At 39.1% G+C, this 27,786-nt stretch overlaps 1 protein-coding gene across 3 annotated transcripts in view; it reads right to left on the minus strand.

The window, feature by feature from the left end:
* Positions 1-27,786, minus strand: part of SNX25 (sorting nexin 25) — a 235,498-nt gene that overhangs the window by 32,359 nt on the left and 175,353 nt on the right. For all 3 annotated transcript variants that reach the window (XM_027837342.1, XM_027837343.1, XM_027837344.1), the window contains 6 exons: positions 27,367-27,498; positions 23,688-23,960; positions 20,248-20,412; positions 12,969-13,100; positions 9,875-10,015; positions 635-748 (listed from right to left, as the gene is read on the minus strand). In XM_027837342.1, the coding sequence (XP_027693143.1) occupies positions 635-748; positions 9,875-10,015; positions 12,969-13,100; positions 20,248-20,412; positions 23,688-23,960; positions 27,367-27,498 (957 nt within the window). The remainder of the gene's footprint in view (positions 1-634; positions 749-9,874; positions 10,016-12,968; positions 13,101-20,247; positions 20,413-23,687; positions 23,961-27,366; positions 27,499-27,786) is intronic.

A 27,786-nucleotide genomic window follows, 5' to 3' on the forward strand; every position in this document is an offset into this window, starting at 1 on the left:
GGGGCTCACAAAGAGGTAGGACTAAAAAATGATTCAACAATAACCACTGAGGTAAATTGCCATGGGTCCGTAAAAGTATCTTCATTATCATCCTCTGAAGCACTTCAACACATCCAATTTTTCTATTGATGTTTCTAAGTCAATGAAAACCTTTCAACATGAAAATTACTGTTGATTTTTTAATTTTTAAATTAAATTGGGATTTTAAATTAAATTCAATTTAAAAATTGCATTTTTAAATGCAGGCATCCCAAGATTTCATTGTGCTGCTGCATGGAGATAAAGACAACTGTACTTCTCATGGCAAAATTCCACCCCTCCATGAGTACTGACAGCGAGTCCTTCCTAAGACTTGGACAGTTGGGCACACTGAGTTACATAGCCCTCTAAAAGGAGCTGATCCAGCTAAGATAATACAAACAGCGGCTGCTGGGAGCTCACACAAGGGATAGAATTTGGGCTAAGATTTATTAAAAGTGGGATTTTTGATCAAGGTATAGACCAAAAATATTTTTAGCTTCTTAGTAAGACAACTGAGGACAGGAAACAAATTACTGGGTTCTAGATTCAAGAAAGTGGGGAATCAAAAGAATAAATGTTTCCTCTAGAGCCAATAGGTGTTTAGCTTTCTTACCTGTAAAAATGTATTTAACTGATTCTTGGACTTCTCCATAAATTTATGGTCCACAGATTTGAAGGGCAGTTTGCTAAGAGAAGGCAACTGGACTTTTTTTAGTGAAGGGAAACACTGTAGGAGAGGAGAAAAAAATGGAGATTTTAATCCTTTGAAAATGCATTTTATGTCCATACCTTTTGATCTAGTAATCCCACATCTAGGTATATACCCAAGGAGGTCAAAGATAGAAAGGTCCAATATACACCAACATATCCATAGTCACATTTTTTTGGGATAAGAACTGTCCACAAGGTAGGCAAGCCAGCCTAGCTGAAGCAGTAAGATGCCTTGAGGGAGAGACAGGTGAAGACATGTGCCAAGTAAGTTAAACCACCAACTCCTCTCAGACCAAGATGGAGACATCCCAGGATCCTAAACCCAAGAACCCTGGGAATAACATCATCTCCCAGATCACCGATCCTGCTTCCAACCTGGTCCTCTTAACTACCCACTTGTCTATTACTTAGCTACCCTTGTAGAGATGTAGCTTGGTAACTGCCTTGGTAGGTACAGTCCCTGCTTCCTCAGCAGCCACAAGTACTGAAACTCCATATCCCCCACCCCTGTTACCCCACAAAAAAGTTCTTGACACCAAAATCCTCAGTACTGTCACATATTTCAACCACAAAAATGGATATAGTTTCATCAGTGGGAATATTATCAAAGAAGTTGCCTTAGTATCTGCTTTTCAGTTGCACTCTAAGAACCATAGGGTCTTCTCAGCTGACTTGCAGCTGAAACTTAGGTTTTTCTCTCCCGTTTCTAGAAAATGAGTTTCTTAAGATTAGGGACTTTCTTACTTTTCTATTTGTAAGCCTGGTGCTTTTCACACTATTTTGCACAATAGTAGGTACTTATTACATAGTTTTTCATTCTTTCATCTATTCAAAGAACTTGAAACAGAGTAGATGCCCATCAACTAGGGAATGGCTAAACCAGGTATGGCACATGAATATAATGGAGTATTATTGGTCTATAAGAAATAATGAACATGATCAATACAAAGATCACGAAAGACTTAACAGGAATGATGCAAAATGAGGTAAGCAGAGCCAGAGTATACAAGGACTACGACAATGTAAATGGAAAGAAGACCCACCATCACCAAAATCAAAACAGCCCTTTGTGTAATTATAATCAACTAAACTTGGCCCTAGGCAAGGGCAGAAGCCAGCTACAACAAGCCCGCTGATTGGTAAATTTTCAGTGTGAGCATTTACATCTTGGGTACTGGCAAACACAAGTCAGGGTTTGATGTATTGTCCCACTGATTGTCCAGACTTAAGAAAGTGATGGGGTAGCTACATAGTACAGGGATGCAATACGGGGCCTGAAGTCAAGAAGACTGATCTCCCTGAGTTCAAATCTAGCCTCAGACACTTACTAGCTGTATGACCCTGGGCAAATTACTTAACCTGTTTGCTTCTGTTTCCTCATCGGTAGAATGAGCTGAAGGAAATGGCGAGCCATTCCAATATCTTTGCCAAGAAAACCCCAAATGGGGTCATGAAGAGTTGGACATGACTAAAATGACTGAATAACAAGAAGAAAGTGATGGATAAAATGCTAACAATGCCAATTAAACTTAGAAGTGTGTTCTTTTGGGAGAGCTGGTTGTTAAGCATTTACCAGCCTGCCCTGCTTTGCCCCAATTATGACACATGAGAATACTCCTCCTTTAGTTTTTCTCAATTGCTGTTTTTTTCTTCTCTGTTGTAAAGGATGTCTCTCTGGATGAGAGAGGAGGGAAGAGTGATATTGGGGAATAAAGATGATGGAAAAACAAAAGGAATAAAAAACATTTTTAAAAAGAAAGTACATTTTAACAAAGATTTAAGATCTTAGAACAAACCAAACATTTTCCCCATATAGGTTTTGTTCAGAGCAGAGACTCAGGGATCCAACAAAGTCAACCTAGCCTCAGTTCCTGTAGAATATGACATTCAATGGGTAAGAAACAAGGCTCCTCCTTGGCACTGTCTGAAAGCTTGGGGACACAGAAGCTAAGCTGGCAAAAAAGATTCATTTATCCTCCACAGCTGCACAACATGCTTACTCTGGAAAACTGGGTCAGCTTCATAAGGGTCTGAAGATACTTTATTAAAAAAAGGAGTCTATTTAGAGCTCCTCAGCAGTCAGTGGGCAGAGTTTGTTAAGAGAGCTGATGGAAAACAAAGGGCTACTCAGAACCCAGCTCTTTCGCTGGCCCCAAATGGAAAAAGGCTTTGGCTGCAGGTTTCCTGGTGAGAGAAAGAGCTGTGAATTTTTGCTGTACCCACTTCAGCCTCTCCCATCCTCATCCAGCCCCCTCCAAAAAGCCCCGCCCCAATTGAAAAGCCTCTTCCATGCAAGGGCTGGGTTTATCTTACAATTCAACTGATTCATTCTCTCTCTCTCTCTAAATTCACAAGCACATATACACATACATATGCGTATATAAACATAATCACAATTTATGATTGTATATTCTGTTTGTATGATTATATTGATATATGATACATAGATAAGGTATTATTTATAGTTGTTCATTATCTATCTTCTCTATATTGAAATCTATCATTTATATGACTATATATGATTCTATTATTATATGACTATATATGGTATATACCACATATATCATGTATCATAGCCTTTAATCTCACATCATATAGACTATATGATCTATCTATCTATCTATCTATCTATCTACCATGAAAGGTAATCCTTTTAGCTGGTTCCAGCCCTTTCTTCCTGGTTTGATCCTTTCACATAGTCACAAGGACCACCATCTTAGCACAGCAGGGCTGGATTAGAAATAGCAAGGAATCACACAAACAAGGTGGGCATGGATTCTTTAGTTGGGTGTAAAATAAAAACTGGTACTGGCCCTTACAGACAGAGAAGAGTGGATTTTAGATGTGCAGGAACCAACTGAATCAGCATGAAAGTGGCATTGAACCGTGGAGGGCTCCGGGGCAGTCGGGGTTCGGAATCATGCTGGTAATTTAGAGAAATGAAACAAACAGTGGGATCCAGAAGAAAAGGTAGAAGCCACTAGGGACTCAAAAAGGTGCTTCCTGTCAGTTGCTTGTGGGAAGGGAGATTTCAAAAACTGAGAACAGCAGAAGGACCAGAAGCTCACCTGGCTGTAGGTTTAGTGGTCAAATAAAACAAAGAGGGAGGCATAGAAAAGATGATCCTTTCTTATTTTTTTTCTTCTAGGTCTTCTTCAATTAATCCACTTTTTTTTTACATTTTCTCAATCTTTTCCCAAATCCATTGCATTTCCTGGCCCATATTTGCATTTCTAAAGCAATCATCAATTCTTTTACTTGGCCTCTCTTTCTCATCCTTTTCAAATCAGTTTAATTTAACAATTTTATCTTTACTTTTTTCTTTATTTTCTGTTATCTTTCGCAGCATGACTTACATAGAAATGTGTTTTGCATGACTACCCATGTATAACCTAAGTGAAATTGCTTTCCTTCTCAATGTGGGTTGAGGGGAGGGAGGGAGAGAATTTGGAACTCAAAATTAAAAAAAAAAGAATGCTAAAATTGTTTTTATATTTAATTGGGAGGAAAATAAAATATTAAATAAAAAAGATTATTAAAACACCTAATTTCTGTAAAACACTATGTTTGGTGCTGCGGATCAAAACAAAAAACAAAATAGCCCCTGCCCTCAAGAAGTTGATTATCTATTAGGGGAGAAAGACCTCTATGTGTACAAGTAACTATGAAATAAGGGAGAGCAGACAACTAAAAAAAAGGGAGGGGCTGGGCAAGCTGCTGGGAGAAATTTGGGGGGAGGGGTCTCACTTTTACCTAGTGCATAGGGAATGAAGAGAAAGATGAAAGGGGATGTCAAAGAAAGCTTCAGGAATATGGTGACACTTGGATTGGACCTTGAAGGAAAAGTCAGACTTTATGTAGGTAGGTGGCGCCATAGTGCAAAGAGCATTGAGCCTAGAGCAAGGAAGACTTAAGCTGTATGATCCTGGGCAAGGCACTTAGCCGCTGTCTAACTCAATTTCCTCATCTGTAAAATGGGGATAACAATAGTACCTATCTCCCAGGGTGGTTGTAAGAATCAAGTGAGATAATCTTTGTAAAGTGCTGGGAATAGCACTATATAAATGCTAACTAATGCAAGAACAAAGCATGGAGAGTTTTCTCTTTTGGCTGGACCACAAAGGACCTCAAGAGAAGTAGTATGTGATAAATGCTGGAAAGCCAGGTTGGAGTCACATTATGAAGAGTGCTGAATGTTATCCTTTATTTAGTAGTCAACAAGAAGTCACTGAAAGTTTTGTGGTTTGTTTGTTTTTTGTTTGTTTGTTTGTTTGTTTTGTAAAGGAATAGCAGGAAAAGATTTATGCTTCATTCAAAGCACTTGGGTAATTATAGAAAATAGGAACTGGAGAAGGGTCAGAATAGAGATCAAGAAGGGGGCAGGTGAGGAGGGTCTGAGCAAGAACAATTATATTAGGACTATGACTGATGCTGAATTGTTGTTTCTCTGCAGAATTTTCCCAAATTGCAGCCCTAGTTTCGAGAGGTTCCCAGCTCACATCTGAATGTCTTTGTCTTCTTCTATTATCTCATGCCTATAATTCCTATCCACTTTTCTCTTCTTTGAGAACCATCCTTTCATTTCTGCCTATTCATGATTTGAGTACTTAGGCAGTGACTGGAAGAAAACCAAAGAGACAGCTTCCCGACTCCAAGACCAATGACTCCATGGCCAATCGATAACAATTATGAATAAAGCTAACGCATTTTTGTAGAGTGGCCCCTGAGGAAAGCTGAAATCTTCAAAGTTTAGAAGCCAGAGTTTAGGACCAGAGCACTCACTTCAATACTCTCAGCTTCAATAGTTCTATTGGTGTGAACCCTTCTAATAACACAGAGGTTGGCACAACTTAATGACTACCTGGTGACTAATTAATTGACACAGACTGATTGATTGACACAGACATTGACATAGTAACCCTTTCGCACTTTAGTAGATGACTTGGTGCTGATTAAAACATTCAGTGGTTGGCAGTCAACTTTATGACGATAAGACTCACAGACTAAGTAAGGATGGACTTTGAACAAAAATATTGGGTCCATACTCAAAGCATTCCAGATTGGTAGAATCTGCCAGAGCTTTTACTTTGCTGGAATAATCTTCACCTAAACACCATGATGAGGTATCAGAGTAGAACTTTGATATTTAGGTCAGCTATTGCAGAAGCCCATCTGAATGTTCATTTTGTAAAAAAAAAAACAACATTCCAGCACTTAAATAGTAAAACAGCTGGGTGGTGCAGTAGCTAAAGAACTGGACTTGGAGACAGGAAAACCTGAGTTAAAATCCCGCCTCAGGCACCAGCTAACTATGTAACCCTGGGCAAGTCACTTAATCTCTCTAGAAACTGTTTCCTCATCTGTAAAATGGGAATAATATTAGCATTATTTGTGAGGAACAAATGAGATAATGTGCCAAACACTTTGCAACACTTCAGAGTTCTATAAAAATGCCAGCTATTATTATTCTAAAAAACTATATTCAACTTATAAAAAAGTCAAAATACAAAGCAAGGATTATTAGAGAGAAATCTATAGGAACAAGATGTTTGCTTTTATGATTTAGGTATCAAATGCACTTGAGCATCCCAGCTTCTAAGTCAGAGGACCTGGGTTCAAGTCCCATCTCTGAAATTTACTATCTGCATGACCTTGACCAAGTCACTTGAACTCCTTAGGCTTTCCTCATTTGTAAACTAAGTGGCCTCTGAGATGACATCCTGTTCTAGATTCATGATCCCTAAGTCCAACACTGAACTCAATGTCTGTGCAGTGTTACGTGAAGGAACCCAAACCCAACAAACACAAAGAGGGGAAAGGACTGAGAGCACAAAAAAAATACCAGCTAGCCACATGCCACGCAGGTCAGCCTTATGTTGGGAAGATCTCGGAGTATAATACCTAAAAAAAAGTAGGTATGAAAAGAAAAAAAATCTATCAAGTACTACTCCCATGCCAGAGGGACCCTTGGATTGCTGGAGGTCATGCCAGACCATTGCACACTCCAGCAGATTCTACTCTGCTAGAAAGCACTGGCATTCAGAGAGGCGCATCATCTGAAGCTTGATCACTGGCTTATGAATCTTTTCAACCACAGTAATCCATTTTTTTTTTGGTGAGGCAATCAGGGTTAAGTGACTTGCCCAAAGTCACACAGCTAGTAAGTATCATGTGTCTGAGGCCGGATTTGAACTCAGGTCCTCCTGACTCCAAGGCCAGAGCTCTATCTACTGTGCCATCCGATAAGGGAAAGAGAAGGTATGGTCTGTATTGGGGACTGAGTATCATTTGGACTTGACAGGGCATAGATTAGACATATGTATGCATGCATGCGTGTGTGCGTGCATGTATGTACATGCATACATACACATGCATGTGTATATATGTGTATACATTGTACATATGCATATGTGCAGATTGTATATATGCATATATATGCATATGTTTTCGGTTGTGTCCGACTCTCTGTGACCCCATTTGGGGTTTTCTTGGCAAAGGTACTGAAGTGGTTTGCCATTTCTTTCTCCAGCTCATTTTATAGATGAAAAAACTAAGGCAAACAGGGTTAAATGACTTACCCAGGGTCACACAGCTAATAAGCGTCTAAGGCCAGATTTGAACTCAGGTCTTCCAGACTCCAGGCCTAGTGCTACATTCATAGAGATCTACAAAATAGGATAGGGAACTCCCAGATGAGGAAGCTCTCTACCAAAGCAGATCCATACTGTCTCTGGAAATCATATTCTTAGAAGTCGTCTAGACTACAGAGAAGACAAATGACTTATCCAGGGTCACACAGTCAGTATGGGTCAGAATCCAAGTCTTCCCAGTTCCAAGACCAGCTCTTTATCCATTATTCCTTGCTGCCTCTTAACAGTGTGACTGAAACGTGCAAAAATCGTCATGAGGATACGTACCCTTGGTTAATGAAAGAACTTACAGATGATACTGCGGACCTACGAGCCATTGCTCTTCAGAAAAAGATGAAGAATTAAAAGTCCCCGTGTGTCAGAAAAGGGCCTCCTGTGCTCAATATTCCAGTCAAATGGGTCTTCTTAAAATTCCACAGACACAACATGCTCTCTCACACTCTGGAGTCTTTCATCTGCCCCTCCAGTCTGAGAGGGGGCTCCCAACTCCGCTTTATCTCTTAGGGTCCCTAGTTCCCTTCAGTGTGTCCCCTCACCCCCAAATTACTCTGAATTATTGAGTTTGCCCACATTTTATAGTTGCTCTTCTGTGTGCATTTTGTGTTCCCCACACCCCACCTGCCCCAGGTGGAATGTAAGCTATGGGGGTGAGGACCGCTTCATCTGTGTCTCTTGCACCCCCAGTGCATGTCACAGTGTCTGGAACACAGTTGGTATTTAAGTGCTTTTTTTGAGTTGAAATACGCTCATCTTCAAAAAGTGGAAAGGTCAAAGTACACAGGTCAGGCTGGTCAGGGTAACAGCAATAACTGGCAAGATATTATGAGAAAAATCAATCTGTAGCCATGTCAAAGAAAACAGGATTTCCATGGCAGTCAGTTTGGATTTATATAAATAGGGACTTCTGCCAAGCCAGTTCCATTTCCTTCTATGGCAGAATAATAGACTCTAAAAGACAATGAACAGATGTAATTTATTTTCAATTCAATTAAGCTCAACTGAACAAACATGTGTAGTAAGCATCCATTGTGTGCACAGAACGGTGGGTACCTCTGTTCTGAGAACAGAAAGAGGAAAAATGAGACAATCCCTGACCTCAAGGAGATATATTTAACTATAACAGGGGAAAAGGAGAGAACCAAAGTTCTCTGTGACAGTTCGGGTGGAGAGATCATTTTCAATTGATGGAAAGAAAAGAAGGTTTGGGGCAGCTAGGTGGCGCAGCGGATAGAGCACCCAGCCTGGGGTCAGAAAGACCCGAGTTCAAATCCAGCCTCACACATTTATTAGCTGTGTGACCCTGGGCAAGTCACTTAAACCTGTTTACCTCAGTTTTCCTCATCTGCAAAATGGGAACACACTGGAGAAGGAAATGGCCAACCACTCTAGTATCTTTGCCAAGAAAACACAACGGACAAAGTCCATGATGTCAGGTAGAGTCTGACACAACTGAACCACAATCACCTATCTCACAGGGTTGCTGTCGAGAGAAAGCCTTATAAAGGCTATTTACATGTGAGTTATTATTATAATTATGTCTGCTGAGGTCGAAATCCATTTAGGGTTTTCTTGGCCAAGATACTGGAGTGGTTTGCCATTTTCTTCTCCAGTTCATTTTACAGATGAGGAAACTGAGGCAAACAATGTTAAGCGACTAGCCTAGGGTCACAAAGCTAATAAATGTCTGATGTCACATTTAAACTCAGGAAGATGAGTCTTCCTGACTCCAGGCCTGGTACTCTATCCACTGTGGTGCCACCTACCTGCCCTAAGTGTATTTAGGGCTTCACCCAAAGCAGGAGAGATTGCAACTGGATATATGGAGGAAGAATGGCTTAATAGGGCGATAAGACCCTGGATTAAGAGGCACAGTAAATAAAGTGCTGGGCCTGGAGTCAGAAAGACTCATCTTCCAAGAGTTCAGATTTGGCGTCTGACACTACTTAGCTGTATGACAAGTCACTCAACCTCTGTTTGCCTCAGTTTCCTCATCTATAAAATAGGGAGAAGAGCACTACCTCCCACAGTAGTTGTGAAGATGAAATGAGATAATAATTGTAAAGTCCTTCACAAACTGTAAAGCACTATAACAAATGCCCGTTATTAGCAGTATTACTATTGTTATTATTGTTATTATGTATTCCCAAGGAAAATGAAAGAGCTTTTGTCCTTGCAGACCTTCAAGCAAATAAGAGGTCCTGTGGAGTTTAGCTTTGAAAATGGAGGTCACCCAACGGGTCTCAAAATTCCTGAATTACATGATTCTCAGGAGCTTTCCTTTCAATACCAAATTTCCTAAATGTCATGGTGAAAATACCCTATTTCAAAAAAATAATACTCTATTTCCAGGGCATTTAATATAAAGAGAAAGGTTAATTTCTCCCAGTCTCAGTTTCCCCACTCATACCATGAAGAAGTTGAACTGGACGCTATCGGGGGCCATTTTTCCCCCTCTACCATTCCAGCACTCAAAGTCCCCCAAGAATCCATACCTCGCTAAGCTTCCGGTGCAAATTCTGAAACTCACTGAGCCTCCTGGGGACTCTCCAGTTCTTTGTTTCAACCCCTCCGACTTCTTGCAAGCTGACCATGACAAAGTAGCAGGGCATTTGCTCCCCATTTTCTTCTAAAACCTTGAAAAAAACAAAAATGTAAATCAAATGTAAATCACATCCCCTTGGATAGTTATTTTTTAAAAAGGAATGGTAAAATCATTGGTTTTATTTGCATGTATGTCAAACTGGGTTGCCAAGGGCCTCACCCATCTGACTTCATGAGTCAAAAACATATGACTTAGAAAAAAATCATTTTTTCATTAATTGATAAGCTTCCCAGCCCAGAATCGACAGCTCATTTCCACAAATGTTCCATCTGCATAATAGACCAACATGCCCCCTGTTACACGTCTGATAACATGATACAAATACAACACAAGAATAAGGAAGCCTGAAACAATACTCCAAATAATGTTCAAAATGGCAATGAGTCAAAATGTTTGGTTGAATCCCATCCCTGATGAATTGTCAAGTGACTTGGCTATGGATTCACAGACAAGTAACCTTTATTCTTGGTCCTTCCATGTGTTCAATGAGATAACTACTAACCATGCTCCCTGACAAGTTGCAAGAATTCACCAGTTCACAAAAGAAAAAGAAAAAAAAATGCATTTTATGATTGGCTGCCTGGTATCAATATCGGGAGAGGGACAGGATTGGCCTTGAGATTTCACTGATATAGGAGGGATCTCCCAGATGAGGAAAAGCTCTCCACCACTGTAGGTCAGCACCTCTGGGTTCCACGAAATTCTTTTTTTTTTTTTTCAAAATATTTTTATAACTATATTTTAATACAATTGATTTCCTCTAGAATTCTATGTATTTTATTTAATGACTATAAGAACAATATTCTGGGAGGCATTCCACAGGCTTCAAAGGGCTTCATGTCACAAAAGGTTAAGAACCTCTAACTTAGTTGCCAATGATGGAGCTTCTCTGCTGGAGGATCACATAGTCAGTACATATCAGAGGTGAGACTTGAATTCAGATCTTCTTGGTTCAAAAGCTAGCTCTTTATTCATTGCATCATGCATATGAAATTTGTTTCAATAAGATACCAAGGGAGTGAGCTAGGAGAAAATGTTTGCAGTACAGTATAAAGAACCCTAGATTCAACAGCAGCTAGGACTTAGTAGCTGTGTGAACTTGGGCAGATCCTTTAACCTCTCTGAGCCTCAGTTTCTTCATCTGTAAGATGGGGAGAATAATTCCTCTTAGTATTAAACCTTACCAGATTGTTTTGAGGGTCTAATACAGTAATATATGTAAAGGGCTTTGTAAACCTTAAAACACCACCTGAACACCAGGTAATATTTCTATTATTATTTCCTCATCTGCAAAATAGGGGGGCAGTGATTGTTGTAAGGTTCAAGTCTAACAGCTAGTTATTATTATTCTCCAACCCCCTCCTTACACACACACACACACACACACACACACACACACACACATACACACTCATGGCAAACCTCTGTTTTAGCATCCCATAAGTCTGATCTTCCCAGCCTAGAAAACTCAAGAGTTTTCTACCACAAAACGCAAAAGGCTTTCTGGATCCCATGGTCCTTCTCCTGAAACTCTACTGTGTCCCATCTCATGGTACTGTGGAAGGATCACCAGCTGCTCCAAATCTCACCTCTGGCACTTATTACCTATATAACTGGGAAAGTTGCTTAACCTCCCTGGGCCTCAGTTTCCTCCTCAGTAAAATAAAGGAGCTGGAACACTTGGCCTCTTAGGTCCCTTCCAACTTGAGATTTATGAATCTATGGTAACCTTCTCTGAGTTTCTCTGGCTTTTCCAAAGGTTTAAAAAGGTAATCAGATAAAGTAGTCTACTTTATTATTTAAAATTTCTAATCTATGACAGTAGAGCCAGGGAGATGATTCCAACTCCCAGGTAACACACATGCATTTCTAGGGTAGATTTCTGGAGACCATATCTGTTGTTGTTGTTGTTGTTGTTGTTATCTAACCCAGGTTTGTGGCTCTAATGGTGGGGTTTTCAGGTCAGGTAAAGGGAGGGTGGCAGACCACTTGATGTCATTATCTAGGGCAGGCAGGAACTGAAAGCCCCCTTCAAATCACAAGAGACCAGCAGCCACCAGAATGACCAACCCTGTGATAAGTAACAATGATAGCGTACAACCATGATCGACTTTCCCTGGAACAAAACTCTGTCTCTCTGTGTACTGACAAATAGCTGAACAGATGGGTAGGAGAATCTGTCAGCGGTAATTGCACAGGGACCTAGAAATGTCTTTCCCTCTAAAGTGAACAGAGTGTTAATGGAGAAAAAAAAGACGCCATGCATTCCCCAGTCTGTTTTCCCTATTTCACCAGAGAAAAGTAATAGATTTAAAACATGTGCATGCAAATACACACACACATACACACACACACACACACACACACACACACACTCTCCCTCTCTCTCTCTCTCTCTCTCTCTCTCTCTCTCTCATGAGAACAAATTAGATTTCAGGCCCAGGATTAGAGACAAGAGATCTAAAGATTTTGTCTCGTTTCACCACAAGGAAGGATAGAACAACCAGAGGGCATTTTATGTTTTTTGTATCTTCTCCTTGAAATACTAACACATTACACACAGCTAAGAGGCCTCTTTCTATCCCATTCTAAGGTCTCTTCTCTCTTCCCTTCCATGGCTATAAGTGACTTACTCCATCATATTTCAGTCTTTAATGAGGACGGGAAAACAAATCAATGTTTTCAAGAACATTAATGGGTAGGCTCCTGGTAATACTGGCGATGCGTTCCTACACCCTGCCCCCTCTTGAGGGGTGAAGGACATTTTAGTGCCCTGTAGCTGCTCCAATGACCAACTCAGGGTTTATATGAGAAAGAGGAATGAATAAAATAAATTGAATATGGAAGAATAGAGTGAACTTGAGTGTTTATATCTTTCTCAAATGCTAACAATCCTCCAGAATAACACGGATGGTTAAAAAAAAAAACTTCTTCCTCTAAATGAAAAATTTAAACCCAGGTGAGATAAAAGTAGCCTCACTTACCTCCACACTGTTGATGAAGGCTTTCCACATGCCAAGATTCTCGCACCACCAATCCGTCCTTGCTATGTGTAGCTGAAGGTCGTTGCATTCTTTTTCCATGAGAATGATTTCTTCCTTCAACTTGGAAACAATCTGTCACAGGGAAGACAGTGTAGTGTTTAGGAAATACTTTCAGTAGCCTCAGTCTACTTGATGGTAATGTGCTCCAAAGCATCATGATATTGGCTCCTCCATCAGCCATCCCTAACCAATAGCAAGATATCCCTCCTCCATAATCCCAAAGCAAGGAAGCAGCATGGTACAATGGAAAGTGTACTGGCTCAGGAGTCAGAGGATCTGAATTCGAATCCCACTTCAGACCCTTGACCTTTATTACAGCAAGATGGCATGGGGGAAAAAGTTCCTAGACTTAGAGTCAGGAAGATGGGATATCAAAGCCTGCCTCAGGCACTTACTCACTGTCGTAACCCTAGACAAGTCACCAAAAGGAAAGAGAAATAAGCATTTGTTAAGTGCCTACTAGGTGTCAGTAACTGTGCTAAGGGTTTTACAAATATTATCTCATTTGATCCTCACAACAACCCTACAAAGTAGGTGCTATTATTACCTCCATTTTACAGTTGAGGAAACTAAGGTAAAGAAAGATTAAGGACTTGCCCAGGGTCACAGAGCTAGTAAGATCTGAGGCCATATTTGAAGTTGAGTCTTCCTGACTCTAGGCCCAGTGATCCATCCACTGTGCTACTAACTGCCTCTAGGCATCTTTCTCATAATAACCCTGTGAAAATATGACTAATATGGAAATGTTTTACATGACTGCACATATATAACCTGTATCAAATTGCTTACCATCTTGGGAAGGAGAGGAAGGGAGGGAGAAAATTTGGAATTCAAAATTTTATATAAAAAAGTAATGTAAACATTGTCTTTTCATGTAATTAGAAAAAATAAAATATTATTTAAAAGGAAAAAATAACCCCGTGAAGTAGGTAGAGCAAGTATTGCCTTCTCCATTTTACAGATGAGGGAACTAAGGATCAGAGAGATTAAGCAGCATGGTGTAGTGGTTTCAAACCCTCCCCTTAGTTACCAGATGTGTGGCCTTGGGCAAGTCATGCAACCTCTCTGAGCCTCAGTTTCCTCATTAGTAAAATGAGGGAGTTGGTCTCAAGGGCCTTTAAAATCCTTTCTGGCTTTAAATGAACGATTCTAGAATCCTACAACCTTGACTACAATCACTGGGGCGTAAATATCAGTGCCACATTTGAACCGACGGGTCTTTTCACTCCAAGACCAGTTCCCCTTCCACTACTCAATAAATTCTGTAACTTAAATACCTAAATTTCCTTAGCTAGAACCAACTATTGCTTAATCCTGAATAAAAATTTAAAAAAAAAAACTTCAGTAAGCAATTTGAAGAACTTTTCAATTTTTACAATTCAAAATGAAATCCACCCCTATATTTCAGGTTAAAGTTCTTTTAAGAAAGCCTCTCAAAAACAAGGAGACAGAAGTTTTTGTCATAAATACAGGAGCAAAGCAAGGATTCCCCCGCCCTGGTTATTTGACACATAAGATGATAATGATAGCAATAAGACAAGAGAAAGAAATTAAAGACATAAACACCAGCAAAAAGAAGACTTCCCCCATCTGCTGTTGACTTTAAAGTCTACTTAGAAAGCCTCAGATAATCAGCAAAGAAACTAATTGAGACAATAAGTCCAGTAAAACAGCAGAAAACAAAACAAACACCAATATCGTTGGCATGTCTATATAATAATAACAAAAGCAAAGAGGATATAATAGAAAGGGAGAACTCATTTAAAATAATGATGAAATATATAATGTATCAGGGAGTCAATCTGAGAAAGTTACTCTCAAGACACATATAAGTATGATTATAAAACAGTCTTCATAGAACTAAATAATAAATTAAATAATTAGACAGACCATCCAATACTTATTCTTGAGCCATGCTAGGATTATCAAAAATGATGATACTACCTAAATTAATTTACAGATTTACCACTATACCAATCAAACTATCAAGAAAATACACTAGGGTTAGATAAAATAATAGTAAAATTCATTTAGAGGAACAGAAGATTTATAACCTTAAGGGAAACAATGATTAAGTGGGGGGAGAGAATAGAAATCAAGCTCTCTATATAAATGTGAGTTAGATCTATGGAGAATCCACCAACATGACATATTTCAAAGAACACAAAAACTGTGTTTTACTGTTTCATTTAGTTTCCAGGTGACAACAGAATAACCATTATTTATAATTTGATTAGTGTTCAATCAGAATAAACAGCTGTTCTCTCCAAGTTCTCTCTTCTTCCTTAACTTTCCCATTACTATGGATGGTACCATCATCCTCCCAGTCAGCTATGCTTGCAACCTAAGGGTCACTCTCAATTCCTCACCCTCTTATCCCTGCCATTTTGTTGCCATCCACTCATTTCCAACTTTTCATGATTCCATTTAGAGTTTTCTTGGCAAAGATACTGAAGTGGTTTGCCATTTCCTTCTCTAATTCATTTTACAGATGAGGAAATTGAGACAACCAGGGTAAAATGACTTGCCCAGGGTCACACAGCTAGTAAATAGATGAGGCAAGATCTGCACTCAGTTCTTCCTAACTCCAGACCTAGCACTCTACTCGCTGCACTACCTAGCTGCCCACCATATCAGGTGCCAATTCCATCAATTTTACCTTCAAAGCATCCTTGTATAGGCCCTCTTCTCTTCTCATCTTGGGGCAGGTCCTTATCACCTCACACCTTGACTACTACAATAATCTTTTGTTTGGCCTCTTTGCCTCAAATCTGTCTCTACTTCAGTTCATTCTCTGTTCAGTTGTTCAGTCATTTTTTCAGTTGTGTCCAACCCTCCATGATCCCATTTGGAGTTTTCTCAGCAATGATACAGGAGCGGTTTGTCATTTTGCTGATGAGAAACTGAGGCAAACAGGGTGAAGTGACTTGTCCAGGGTCACACAGCTAGTAAGTATCTGAGGCCGGATTTGAATTCAGGAAGATGAGTCTTCCTAACTCTAGGCCCAGAACTCTATCCACTGCTCTAATCCTCTTCTCAGTTACCAGTGAATTGTCCTAAAGCTCAGATCTGACCATGTCACCCCCACCCCATTCAATAAACTCTAGTTTATTCCTTCCAGGAACAATTATAAAATCCTCTCTTTGGCTTCAAAGCCCTTCATGACTTTTCTACTTCTCCATCTTACCCCTCTTCACATACTCTGCTATCCAGTAAAACCGGCCACCTTGCTATTCCATGAACCAGACACTTGGTCTTCCTACTCCACACATTTTCACTGGCTATCCCTTAAATTTGAAAATTTCTCCCTCCTCCTCCACTTCTCCTGGCTTCCTTCAAGTCCCAGCTAAAAGCCCATCTTCTACAAGAAGCCTTTGCTGTTCTCCCTTAATTCAAGGGCCCTACCTCTTTTGATGAACCCCAATTGATCCTGCCTACATCTTATTGATACACAGTTGCTTGTATATTGTCTCTCCCATTAGACTATAAGTTCTAGAGCGCAGAGACAGTTTTTTGCTTTTCTTTGTAACCCCAGTGATTAGCATTGTGCCTGACACATAGTAAGTGCTTAATAAATGTTTTTTGACTTGACTTTTTGTTTGTTTTTGTTTTGTGTTTTCTGTTTTTTGCGAGGCAATCAGGCTTAAGTGACTTGCCCAGGGTCACACAGCTAGTGTCAAGTGTCTGAGCCCAGATTTGAACTCAGGTCCTCCTGACTCCAGGGCTGGTGCTCTATCCACTGTGCCACCTAGTTGACCCTGACTTGACTATTTCTAAAGATTTATTCCACTGCCAACTCTGACTCTAGGATCTATAGGATAGTGATACAGAGACCCAACTCCCTTTGTTTTTGCAATCTAAATGGTCCTCTGGTGACCTGGAAGACTGAGCGAACATGCCCCCCATGAGTGCCAGACTGATTACCAGTCAGTGACTCATCCATGCAAAAGAATATGAGACTTAATGTTCTTATGGTGACACAGGAAGCGTGGCTGTTTTGAATTCTCTTATTAGCTCAGACTGTTTATTATTAAATTATATTTAGTTCACCTCTCTTTTCTGGTCCTGGGTGAAGGCCACAATATAGAGTTAGGCCCACGTACTGTTTCTCTAGACCATACAATTGAATTATCTATGAAAAGACATATATTATTGGCTGTGAATTGTTGATGGAGGTTTTAATATGAGAGGCTTTTGAGATCTCCTGATTATATTACATTTATTTTTAGGCAAGCCCAGCCGATGCCAAAGTATCCATTCATCATGTATAAAAGGAGGAGCATGGCCTAGATGATGAGGACTGGACCCAAAACACTTGGATTTAAGTCCAGCCTCTACCACATATTAATTGTGGGAAAGTTCTCTAAACCTCCTAACTAATTTTCTTTTTTTTAGTTAAATATTTTTTCCCAATTACATGTAAAAACAATTTTAACATTCTTTTTTTTTAAATTTTGCGTTCCAAATTCTCTCTCCTTTCCCTTCCCCCCTCATTGAGAAGGCAAGCAATTTGACATAGGCTATACATGTGTAGTCATGTAAAAGAAAACACAGACAAAAAAAACCCCAAGAAAAATAAAGAAAGTAAAGAAAAAGTATCTTTGATATGCATTCAGGCTTCACCAGTTCTTTTTCTGGAGATAGACAGCATCTTTCATCATAAATCCTTCAGAATTGTCTTGGATCATTGTACTGCTGAGAATAGCTAAATTATTCACAGTAGATCATTATACAAGATTCCACCTAATTTTCTAAGACTCTAAATTAAAAATAAATTACTGATTTGCAATAGTAGCAGGAATTTCTGTACTCAGAATTACACTCACCAATGAAATTATGGGTCCAGGCCAAAAGATAAAAATAAAAGCACCAGTGGTGATTTATATATGCTTCCTGTTCAAAAACAGAGATTGATGCATGCATTCATGGAAGGCCTAAACTGATTCATAAAAATATATGATAAAAATGTAACCTCCTTGAATTACACTGCCTTTTTGTCTCTAGCATCTAATACATCTAGCATCTAGCATCTAACACAGTGCTTGGAATACAGTAGACACTTAATAAATGCTTGCTGATTGCTCGGTAATAGTTTCACACTCAAAGTTGTCTGTCCTTATTTTCCTAGAATAGACAGGAGGGCCACTGTGGAAGGAAGGTCAATGAAATGCTTTAACCAGTGAAAACTCATTATTTCAGCTGAGCAAATACAAAAGGTCAGAATTCATCCTGGATCACATGGCTTATGCTCTGGTGGGGGAGAGGTTTGCCTGTTGATTAATTCTTAATCTTTGAAATTTCATAAGCTTCTAACAAAGTAATTTCTTTGTAGAAAATCAGCATGGTATAGGGAGGAAAGCACTGATCTTATATTCAGAAGCTCCGAATTCTGGTCTTAGATGAATTACTTACTGTGGACAAGCAAATTTAGCTCCCTCGGTTTCTTCTTCCACATAACAGGGATAATAATTTATACCATATCCCTTGAGGGATTGTTGTGAGGAAACATACTTTGCAAATCTTAATGTGACATTATGGTGATGGTTCCAAGTGGTAACTCAAGTTACCAGAAGGACGGAATGGTGCCCAGCTTGGTATCAAGAGATGATTTAGGTGGAACAGAAAACAATTCTACCCTCTCTGCAGACAAAGGATAAGAGCTCATGACAAGAATACACAGATGAAATATCAACAAAAGAGACAACGTGTGAAAAGCTCTTCATAATCAGAAAAACTCCATATAGATAATTGCTAGCATTTACATAGTGCCTTAAGGTTGGCAAAATGCTTTACAAATATTATCTCACTTATATAATACATACATGAATGCAAGTAGTTAACTTATCTGAGAAATGAGAAGAGTATAAAATGTCATGACATTAAAAAAGAAGTCTTTAAGAATCTCAAACAAAACAGATGTAAGAAAGTGATCACATTTAAAATGTTTTTTTATGGAATGAGGCAATATTACCTCTGAGAAGAGACTTGGGTTTGGACTACACTTCTTTTTTTGGCAAGGCAATTGGGGTTAAATGACTTGCCCAGAGTCACACAGATAGTTAAGTGTCTGAGGCCAAATTTGAACTCAGGTCCTCCTGACTCCAGAGCTGGTGTTCTATACACTGCATCACCTAGCTGCTCTATGAATTCCACTTCTGTTTCTTACTAGGTATGTGAATATAATCAAGTTATTTAACCCTCCTGAGCCTCAGTTTCCTCATCTGTAAAGTGGGATAAGAATACCTAGAATACCAACTTTGTAGGAATGCTGTGAGACTCAGATAATAAATGCAAAGGGGTTTACAAACCTTAAAATGTTATATAAAGAAAAGTTTTTACTATTATTGTCAGCTATTGATATCAACCAATCAACAAATATTTATTAAATGCCTTCTGTGTACCAGGCACTATGCTAGGCACTGGGGATGCAAAGACAAAAGTTTATCCATCTCTGTCCTAGAGGAATTTACATTTAACAGGGTAGACAATACATAATGTACCCCAAAAGTAGTAGTGCAGTTTTAAATTATTAATGGTGTAACACTTTAAAGTTTTAAGGCATTAAAAACTTAAATTAATTAAAGCTTTATGCTATTAGTAGCTTAAAACTATGGGACACCTCCATATCCATATATACAAAATATGGACACACCTCCCTTGCTAGATTGTAAACTCATTGAGGGCAGACACTTCCTCTTTTTTTTTCTTTTTTTCTTTGCTTTTTGGAGAGGCAAATAGGGTTAAGTGACTTGTCCAGGGTCACACAGCTAGTAAGTATCAAGTGTCTGAGGCCGGATTTGAACTCAGGTCTTCCTGACTCCAAGGCTGGAACTCTATCCAATGTACCACCTAGCTGCTCCAAAGGCAGGCACTTTGTCATTTTTACCTTTGTTCTCAGTGCCTACAGTTGATTGATATCGATAGTTGACAATAATAACAATAGCTCATATTTATATAAAACTTTAAGGTCAAAACATTTTGTGTTTAAACATATACACACATGTATATATGCATATATACAGATACATAATACATATGTGTGTATGTACTTATATGTATATGAATTTATTTCACAACAACCCTGTGAGGTAGGAACTCCAGATCCTACCATTAGCAGGGATCAGGAAAGGCTTCCTGCTGGCATAAGCTATCAACTTTTGCTTAGCTACCAAAACAGATGGGAAATTCTAAAGAGGAAATTGAAAACTAAACTGTGTACCTTCTTATCAGGTTTGGGTGCATTTTGAATAGAATGCAAAGCTTGCTTTTTATAATCCAGTTTCTCATTTAATTCCCGTAGTTTGTTCACAGCATAACTGGCTTGCTCATTAATCCGATCATTGGCTTCCTCCATGGTTTCCTCCCCAACTTCACCTCCTTGGCTCTAGAAAAGAAGTCATCAGCATTTGAAATTCCAGCCAGCCATGTTGTTTAATTAACATGGCAGACCCGTTCCAGGATTATCCACCACATTATTCCAAATGCTCCATCATTAGTACTATGGCACGACAATACAGACACCATCAGCAAAACATTTTTCTTCTCTATCTGAAAAGTGAGAAATGCTTCAGAGCCCAATATCTGGTATTCCCAGTTTCATAAAAGATGTAAACATAGTATCATGGCTTGAAGGGATGGGAGAATAATTACGCATAGGATTTGCCATGGTATTGTCTACTTCTCCAAGGTCTGGAGCAAGGGAGCCTTGCTAGGCATGGAACCAGAGGCTGGAAGGCTCCTGGGGTGGGCTCTCTTACTAACTAAACAGAAGTATTCTATGACTCATGTTTGACATGAGGATATGGAGAACTGCCATCTTCCTGATGTTTCCATCATGGGAACTGTTACAATTTTAAATAAAATTCCCAAATCTCCTGCAGTCAGGGCCCTTTCTGAATGAATCTGATAAATTACATCTTAATAACATGCAGCTTGTAACTTGATTAATGAAGCATTTTACAACCAAATTAGCAGGTAGACATTTGGAATATGTCCTACACTGACAGGGGTCTAATTCTGTTTCTCCAAGTAATGACTGTCCATCTGGTGGATTTTGAAACTTCACATAAACCTGACTTATGACCAATGATGCACAGCAGAGCCCAAGGCAAAGCTGCCTAAACTGTCTACTGTGGTTGTCTGATTCTAGCTATGACTCTACTGGTGCATTTGATACAATCCAAAGGGTGCTGGGTTTGGAGCCAGAGGGACCTGGGTTCTAATCTCAGCCCTGACATTTATTAGCTTTGTGACTATGCGCAGGTCAAATCAAGTCTCTGAGCCCCGGCTTCTCCACTTACCATGTGAGGTTAGTTGTGAGAACCTCATGAGGTTGTTGTGAGAAAAGGGCTTTGTAATCTTAAAGTTTTATGTTAATATATTTTTCCCCCAGAGAATCCCAAAATCTCAGGTTTGAGAGGTCCTCTAATCTACTTTCTACCTGAGTAGGAATCTCTTCTATAATATCCAGCCTTCTCCAGAAGACCTCCTGGGGTGGGGGGGGAACCATACTAACTCCTTAAAAAGCCAATTCCAATTTTGGCCAACTCTAATTTTTAGCAAGACATTTTTGTAAAGGGAGCCTAAACTGGCCTCTCTGTAATGTCTAACCAATTCTCCTGGTTCTACCCTCTGAAGCCAAGCAGAAGATGCCAAGTTCCTCTTCCACAAGGCAGTCTTTCAAAGATTTGAAGACAGCCACTTCTCCTCCTCCCTGTAATCTTCTCTAGGCTAATTGTCTTCACATCTTCATATGCCATTGGGTCAAGGTCTTTCACCATTTTATTGTCATCCTAGGAATGCTGTTCTGCTTATCAATGGTCCTTCCTAAAATGTGGCACCAGAATTGAACACAACACTACAAATGTGGTCTAACCAGGGAAGGGTACAGTGGGACTAGTGTCCTTCCCCTTCTGGACACTTAATGGAACCTAAGATTACATTAACTTTTGAGCTGCCATGTTCTACATTGACTCATATTGTTTGTTGTCCAGATCATTTTCATATAAACTTCTGCCTAGTCGTGCCTTCCCACCCCCCACCCCCAGCCCCCCACATTGTGAACTTATGATACTGGTTTCTGGATCACAAGTCCAAGACTTTACATAGTTATCTCTATTTAATTTCATCTTCGATTCAATCCATCATTCTAGGCTGTTGAGAAGTATTTTGGATACTGATACACCCAACTAACAAAGAAGTTATTCCCCTTAGTTTTGTGTTATCTGCAAATCTGATAATCATGCTGCCTGTGGCTTCATCTAAGTCACTCACAAAGGTGCTGAATAAAATTACACCAAGCACAGATCCCTCTGGCACTCCACTAGAGACCCCTGTCCAACCTGACATAAAGGCATTAGTGATTATGTGAGTCTGGTAATTCAACAAGTTGTGAATTCATCTAACTATGTTATTCTTTTTTTTTTTTTGCAATTTTTGGTGAGGCAGTTGGGGTTAAGTGACTTGCCCAGGGTCACATAGCTAGTGAGTGTCAAGTGTCTGAGGCCGGATTGGAACTCAGGTCCTCCTGACTCTAAGGCCGGAGCTCTATCCACTGCACTACCTAGCTGCCCCTAACTATGCTCGTCTTTAGCTTCTAGTTCTTTACCTTGTCCATAAGGGCAGAAAGAGAAAGACTTGGTCAAATTACATCTAATTACCTTGATACGATATATTCTTGATGAAATCATACATTTCTCTTTCAAGATATTTACAAAATGTCTTTTAAATGTTATGTTCTAGCATTTTGCCCAGAACTGAAGTCATACTTACTGCCCTATAGTCTGCATTCTATAGGTTAAGAATCAAGAAGCATTTATTAAGCACCTACTGTATCCCAGGCAGGGCAGTTAGGTGGCACCATAGCGCATAGAGTGCCAGGCCTGGAATGAGGAAGAGTCATCTTCCTGAGTTCCAATCTGGCCTCACACTTGCTAGCTGTGTGACCCTAGGCAAGTCACTTAACCCTCTTTGCCTCAGTCTCCTCATCTGTAAAATGAGATGGAGAAGGAAATGGCAAACCACTCCAGTATCTTTGCCAAGAAAACTTCAAATGGGGTCACAAAGAGTTGGACATGACTGAAAAACAAATGAACAGCAATAAATATGCCAAGCACTGTCCTAACCATTCGAAGCCCTTCATGACCTGCCCCCCCACCTTTCCTGTCATCTTATACCTCACACCCCCATCCTCTCCCACAAATTCTGCAATGCAGTGAAAACAACCTCCTTGTGGCTCTTCAAACAAGACACTCCACCTCCAGATTTCATAGCTACCCCAATGCCTAGAATGCTCTTCTGCCTTGAATCCACCTCCTGGTTTCCCTGAGATATCAGTTAAAATCCTGCCTTCTACAGAAAGGCTTTCTTAATTCTCGAGTCTTCCCTCTGTGGTAATCTCCAGTTCAACCTACATATAGCTTGTTTGTACTTTCATTGTTTGCTACTAGTAGTCTCTCCTCTTAGCCTGTGAGTTCCTTGAGAGCAGAGACTGTCTCTTGGCTTCTTTTGTATTCACAGCACTTAGAACAAAGCCTGGCACATAGTAGGCACTTCATACATGTTTACTATGTGCCAGACTGAAAATTTGACTTTTATAGGATTTGTAGTCATGGTTCATTCATTTCAAAGGACAGCAGAAAAATAAAATGTGATACTCACCGCTTTATCCTTGTCAGAAATCAGTTGTGAAACACTCTTCTCTTCTTCTTTCTTGATCAGTCTCTCATACAGGTCACTGACAATAAATGAGGGGTAATACCTATCCTTCAGGCTCTCATAAACATCTCCCTGGATTTTGTAGAATACCTCAATGCCTTTATTTCCTACGAGGCTTTGCTGGATTTCTTTGTAAAGTGACTTTTCCACAGGTATCTCCCTGCTTTCCACGAAGAAATTCTGATAAATTTCACCAACTAACTGTGGTATTTCATTCTGTAAAGAAGGAAAGAGGAAGATGAAGTCAAAAGAAAAGAAATTAAAATCATTAAGTCCAAATTATTTATTTTAAGTCTCTTGCATTTAAAAAGAAAGGAAAACGCTCAGTAATAAGAATAATAATGATGATGATGATGGTGATGATGGTGATGATGGTGACCATAATAGTAATCTTTGGTAGCATAACTATAGAGTTGACCTCAGTTAGAAAAACCTAGGTTCAAGTATTGTCTCTGGCAATACTGTCTGTGTGACCCCAGACAACTCATTTAATCTCTCTGTCCCGAACGATTTTCTGAGACTATAAATTACAGAACAGCTACGACCCTGCATTGGTAAAGGGACTTTCTTTTTTTAATTTTTTTTTAATTAAACATATTTTCATATTAGTCATGATGTAAAGAAAAATTAGAACCAATGGGAGGAGGAACCACAAGAAAGAAGAAACAAAACAACAACAACAAAAGAGAGCAAATATAAAATAGTATGCTTCCATTCGCATTTAGACTCCAAAGTTCTTTCTCTGGATGTGAATAGCATTTAAGGGAGTTTCTTAATCAGGAATTCTCTCTGCCAATGAAATCATGGGTCTATCTCAAATGATAATAATTATAAATAATGATAACTCATTTCTGTAGCATGTTCAAGCTTAAGGAGCTTTCTCACTATAATCCAGAGGTCAGCAATCACCAGCTCTCTTTTGCAAATGAAAATACTGAAGTTTAGAGAGGTGAAATGACTTAGAAAAGAGAAGATAATTTTCTTTTGTTAAATAACTTAATAAAATTAAAACAAGAGACATTTCAGGATAACTGCATACTATCATTTAACATTAATTCGAGATATCACTAATCTCTACTTTTAAAACTGTAGCTGTGTGTGTGTGTGTATATGTGTATGAACATAAAATTAATACTCTCAGGGACATTCAATTAAGTAATGGAGAAGAGTGGAAAAAAAGGAGAAGAAATTCTCTGTTCACTCACATGTGGCAGGGACGTGTGCATAGCTATGCTTACTATTTTTACAAATATACCATCATTTTTACATCCAAATGTGCCATCCAAAATGACCTTGTACAATGCTAATGAAAACATCATATGAGTGCTAAACAACTGGGAATTGTCTTCAGAACCTGAGGTGTATTCTTTTGAAAATTCTCAATGTTTATAGATCTCAGAGCTGAAAGGGACCTTAAAGGCCCAGAATTCTTAAGCTTTTTTGGAATCATGGACCCATTTGGCAGCCTGGTCAAACCCTTCTCAAAATAATGCTTTAAATGCGTAAAATAAAATATGTCATATTACAAAGAAAGTCAATTATACTGAAATAGAGTTAACAAAATATTTTAAAAACAAGTTGATGGAACCCAGGTTAAAGATCCTGCGACAGACCCACCCATAATGAAACAGGAATCTTCTTAGAAAAGGTTATCCATTGTCATCCATAAGACTTCCTAACGGGGAACTCACCAACTGTTTATGTACTTATTTTTTTGTTTATGTATTTATTTATTTTTAACTTTATTTTGAGGGGGACTCACTATCTATTTAAGGGAGCCTAGACCTACTTAAAGTAACTTTAATTGTTAGGAAGTTTTCCCTCATGTGCTACTGAAACCTCCTACTCATTGTTCCAGGTTCCGTGCTCTAGAGCAATCACAAACCCAACAAATCTAATCTCTCTTACATGACAGCCTCCTAGAGGCTTAAAGACTGAGGATCCTGGGCCTTCCTTTGAAAAGTCATCTCCTCTTCAGACTGAACTTTTCTATTCCTTCAACCAAGATTCATTTGCCGTAGCTTCCCATCTCTTAACCATCTTGGTTGCCATTAGATTTTTGGAACTGGCCAGAAGTCACTTGGGGGGAAGGAACTCACCTCATATATGGTAGAAAAATTATAATTGGGTTAGAACTAGCTTTTCAATGTAAAATCTTAATTAGACTAAGATTTCACTGGTTGTTTAATTAGATAACAAATACAATGAGCCTTCATTGAAATGTGGTAGCCATTACACTAATTCAATCATGGGTAGCATTAATAGAAGTAAACAGTGTAGAATAATGGGAGATCATGTGCCATTTTATTCTGCTCAGTCAGATAATGATAATGAGGATGATAACTAGAATTTATGTAGTACTTCAAAGTTGGTAGGGGTTGCTAGGTGGTGCAGTGGATAGAATACCTGGCCTGGAGTCAGGGAAACCTGACTTCAAATCTGGCCTCAGACACTTACTAGCTGTGTGACCCTGGGCAAGTCACTTTACCCTGTTTGCTTCCTTAGTTTCCTCATCTGTAAAAATGAGTTGGAGAGTGAAACGGCAAACCACTTCCAGTATCTTTACCAAGAATATCCCAAATAGAGTCATGAAGACAACATCAATTAAGGTTTGTAAAGCAACTTATGTATATATCTCATTTCCACATTAAAACTACCCTGGGAGATAGGTGCCATTGTTATCCCCATTTCATAGATAAGATAACTATAATTGAAAGAGGTTAGGTGACTTGCTTGAGGTCACACAACTAGTAAGTGTATGAGGCAGCATTTGAATTTGGTCTTCCTGATTCCAGGTCCAGCACTCTATCCACTGTACCACCTAGCCCCCTCTATTTAATCACCTCTTGTGTTAATAAGGGCAAGCTGGCATGTGTCCAGTCTAGATAATGAAGGGATTTCAAACTCTATCATTAAAATAATAACTAATATTTATATACTATAACACTTGACAAATCTTATTTTATTTTTGATCCCACAACAATACTAGGAGGACTATTATCACCATTTGACAGATGGTAAAACTGAGACAAACAGAGTTAAGTGACTTACCCAGGATCACATAGCTAGTAAGTAAGAGGCCAGATTGGAACTCGGGTCTTCCTGGCTCCAGACAAAGCACTCTATCCACTGCACCAGCTAGCTGCCATAGTAGTTGAAGGAACTGAAGATGTTTAGAAAAAACTAGGGGAAGGCAGGATAGCTCTTTAGGTTTTCAAAGGGCTTTCATGTAAGAATGGTTCGATTAATTCTGCTTTTCCTTAAAGGGTAGAATCAGGTGGAAACAGGTAGAAAAATAGAAGCTGATAGAAAACTCTACATATGAAATAATTTTCTTATAATCAGAGCTGTCTTAAGATGGAATGGATTGACTTGGAAGGTAATGAGTTCCCTGTCACTGAAGGTCTCCAAGTGAAGGCTGGATGACAACTTGTCAGGGATTTTATAGCAGTGGTTTATACTTCAGGTAAGGATTAAACCAGGGTCCCTTTAACTCTAGGAACTTTTGATTCTATATATAATGTTTCAATGTTTGCTTTAAAGAAATATTCATATAGGAAACATAGTTTATTAATAGCATTCAAACTGCTACCCAAGAGAAGATACCATTTCCAGCAATTACCTTGTTTGCATTCTTCAGATATTCCACCGACTCCCAAAAGCTAATCAGAGCTCTCTTGTCCATCCTTTCCATATATATTCGGAAGTGGTCTCGATAGGATGGGTTTGCCAAAATATCCTCAAACTGAAGAATCTATTGGTAAAGGAAAGTCAGGAGCAGAGCCATGAATGCATAATCCTATTTTCCTTCTGCTTCCAGTGTCCCCACTTAGCCCACGCTTTGTTCAGCAAACGAGATCTCAAAGTGACCGATCCATACACAATCACATACATAACAAATCAAAATAAAATATGTTCAGTTCTCTAAGTTGGTGAAAAATTAGTGAATATTCGAGCTGGATTTGTTCTGATTTTTCATAACTAAAATGGAAAAAATATGGCTTTTAAAAAAACTTATTTTCTTTTCAATTCACAAACAAAA

Source organism: Vombatus ursinus, unplaced genomic scaffold, assembly GCF_900497805.2.
Source record: "Vombatus ursinus unplaced genomic scaffold, bare-nosed wombat genome assembly UNPS02014821.1, whole genome shotgun sequence".
Lineage (NCBI taxonomy): Eukaryota > Metazoa > Chordata > Mammalia > Diprotodontia > Vombatidae > Vombatus > Vombatus ursinus.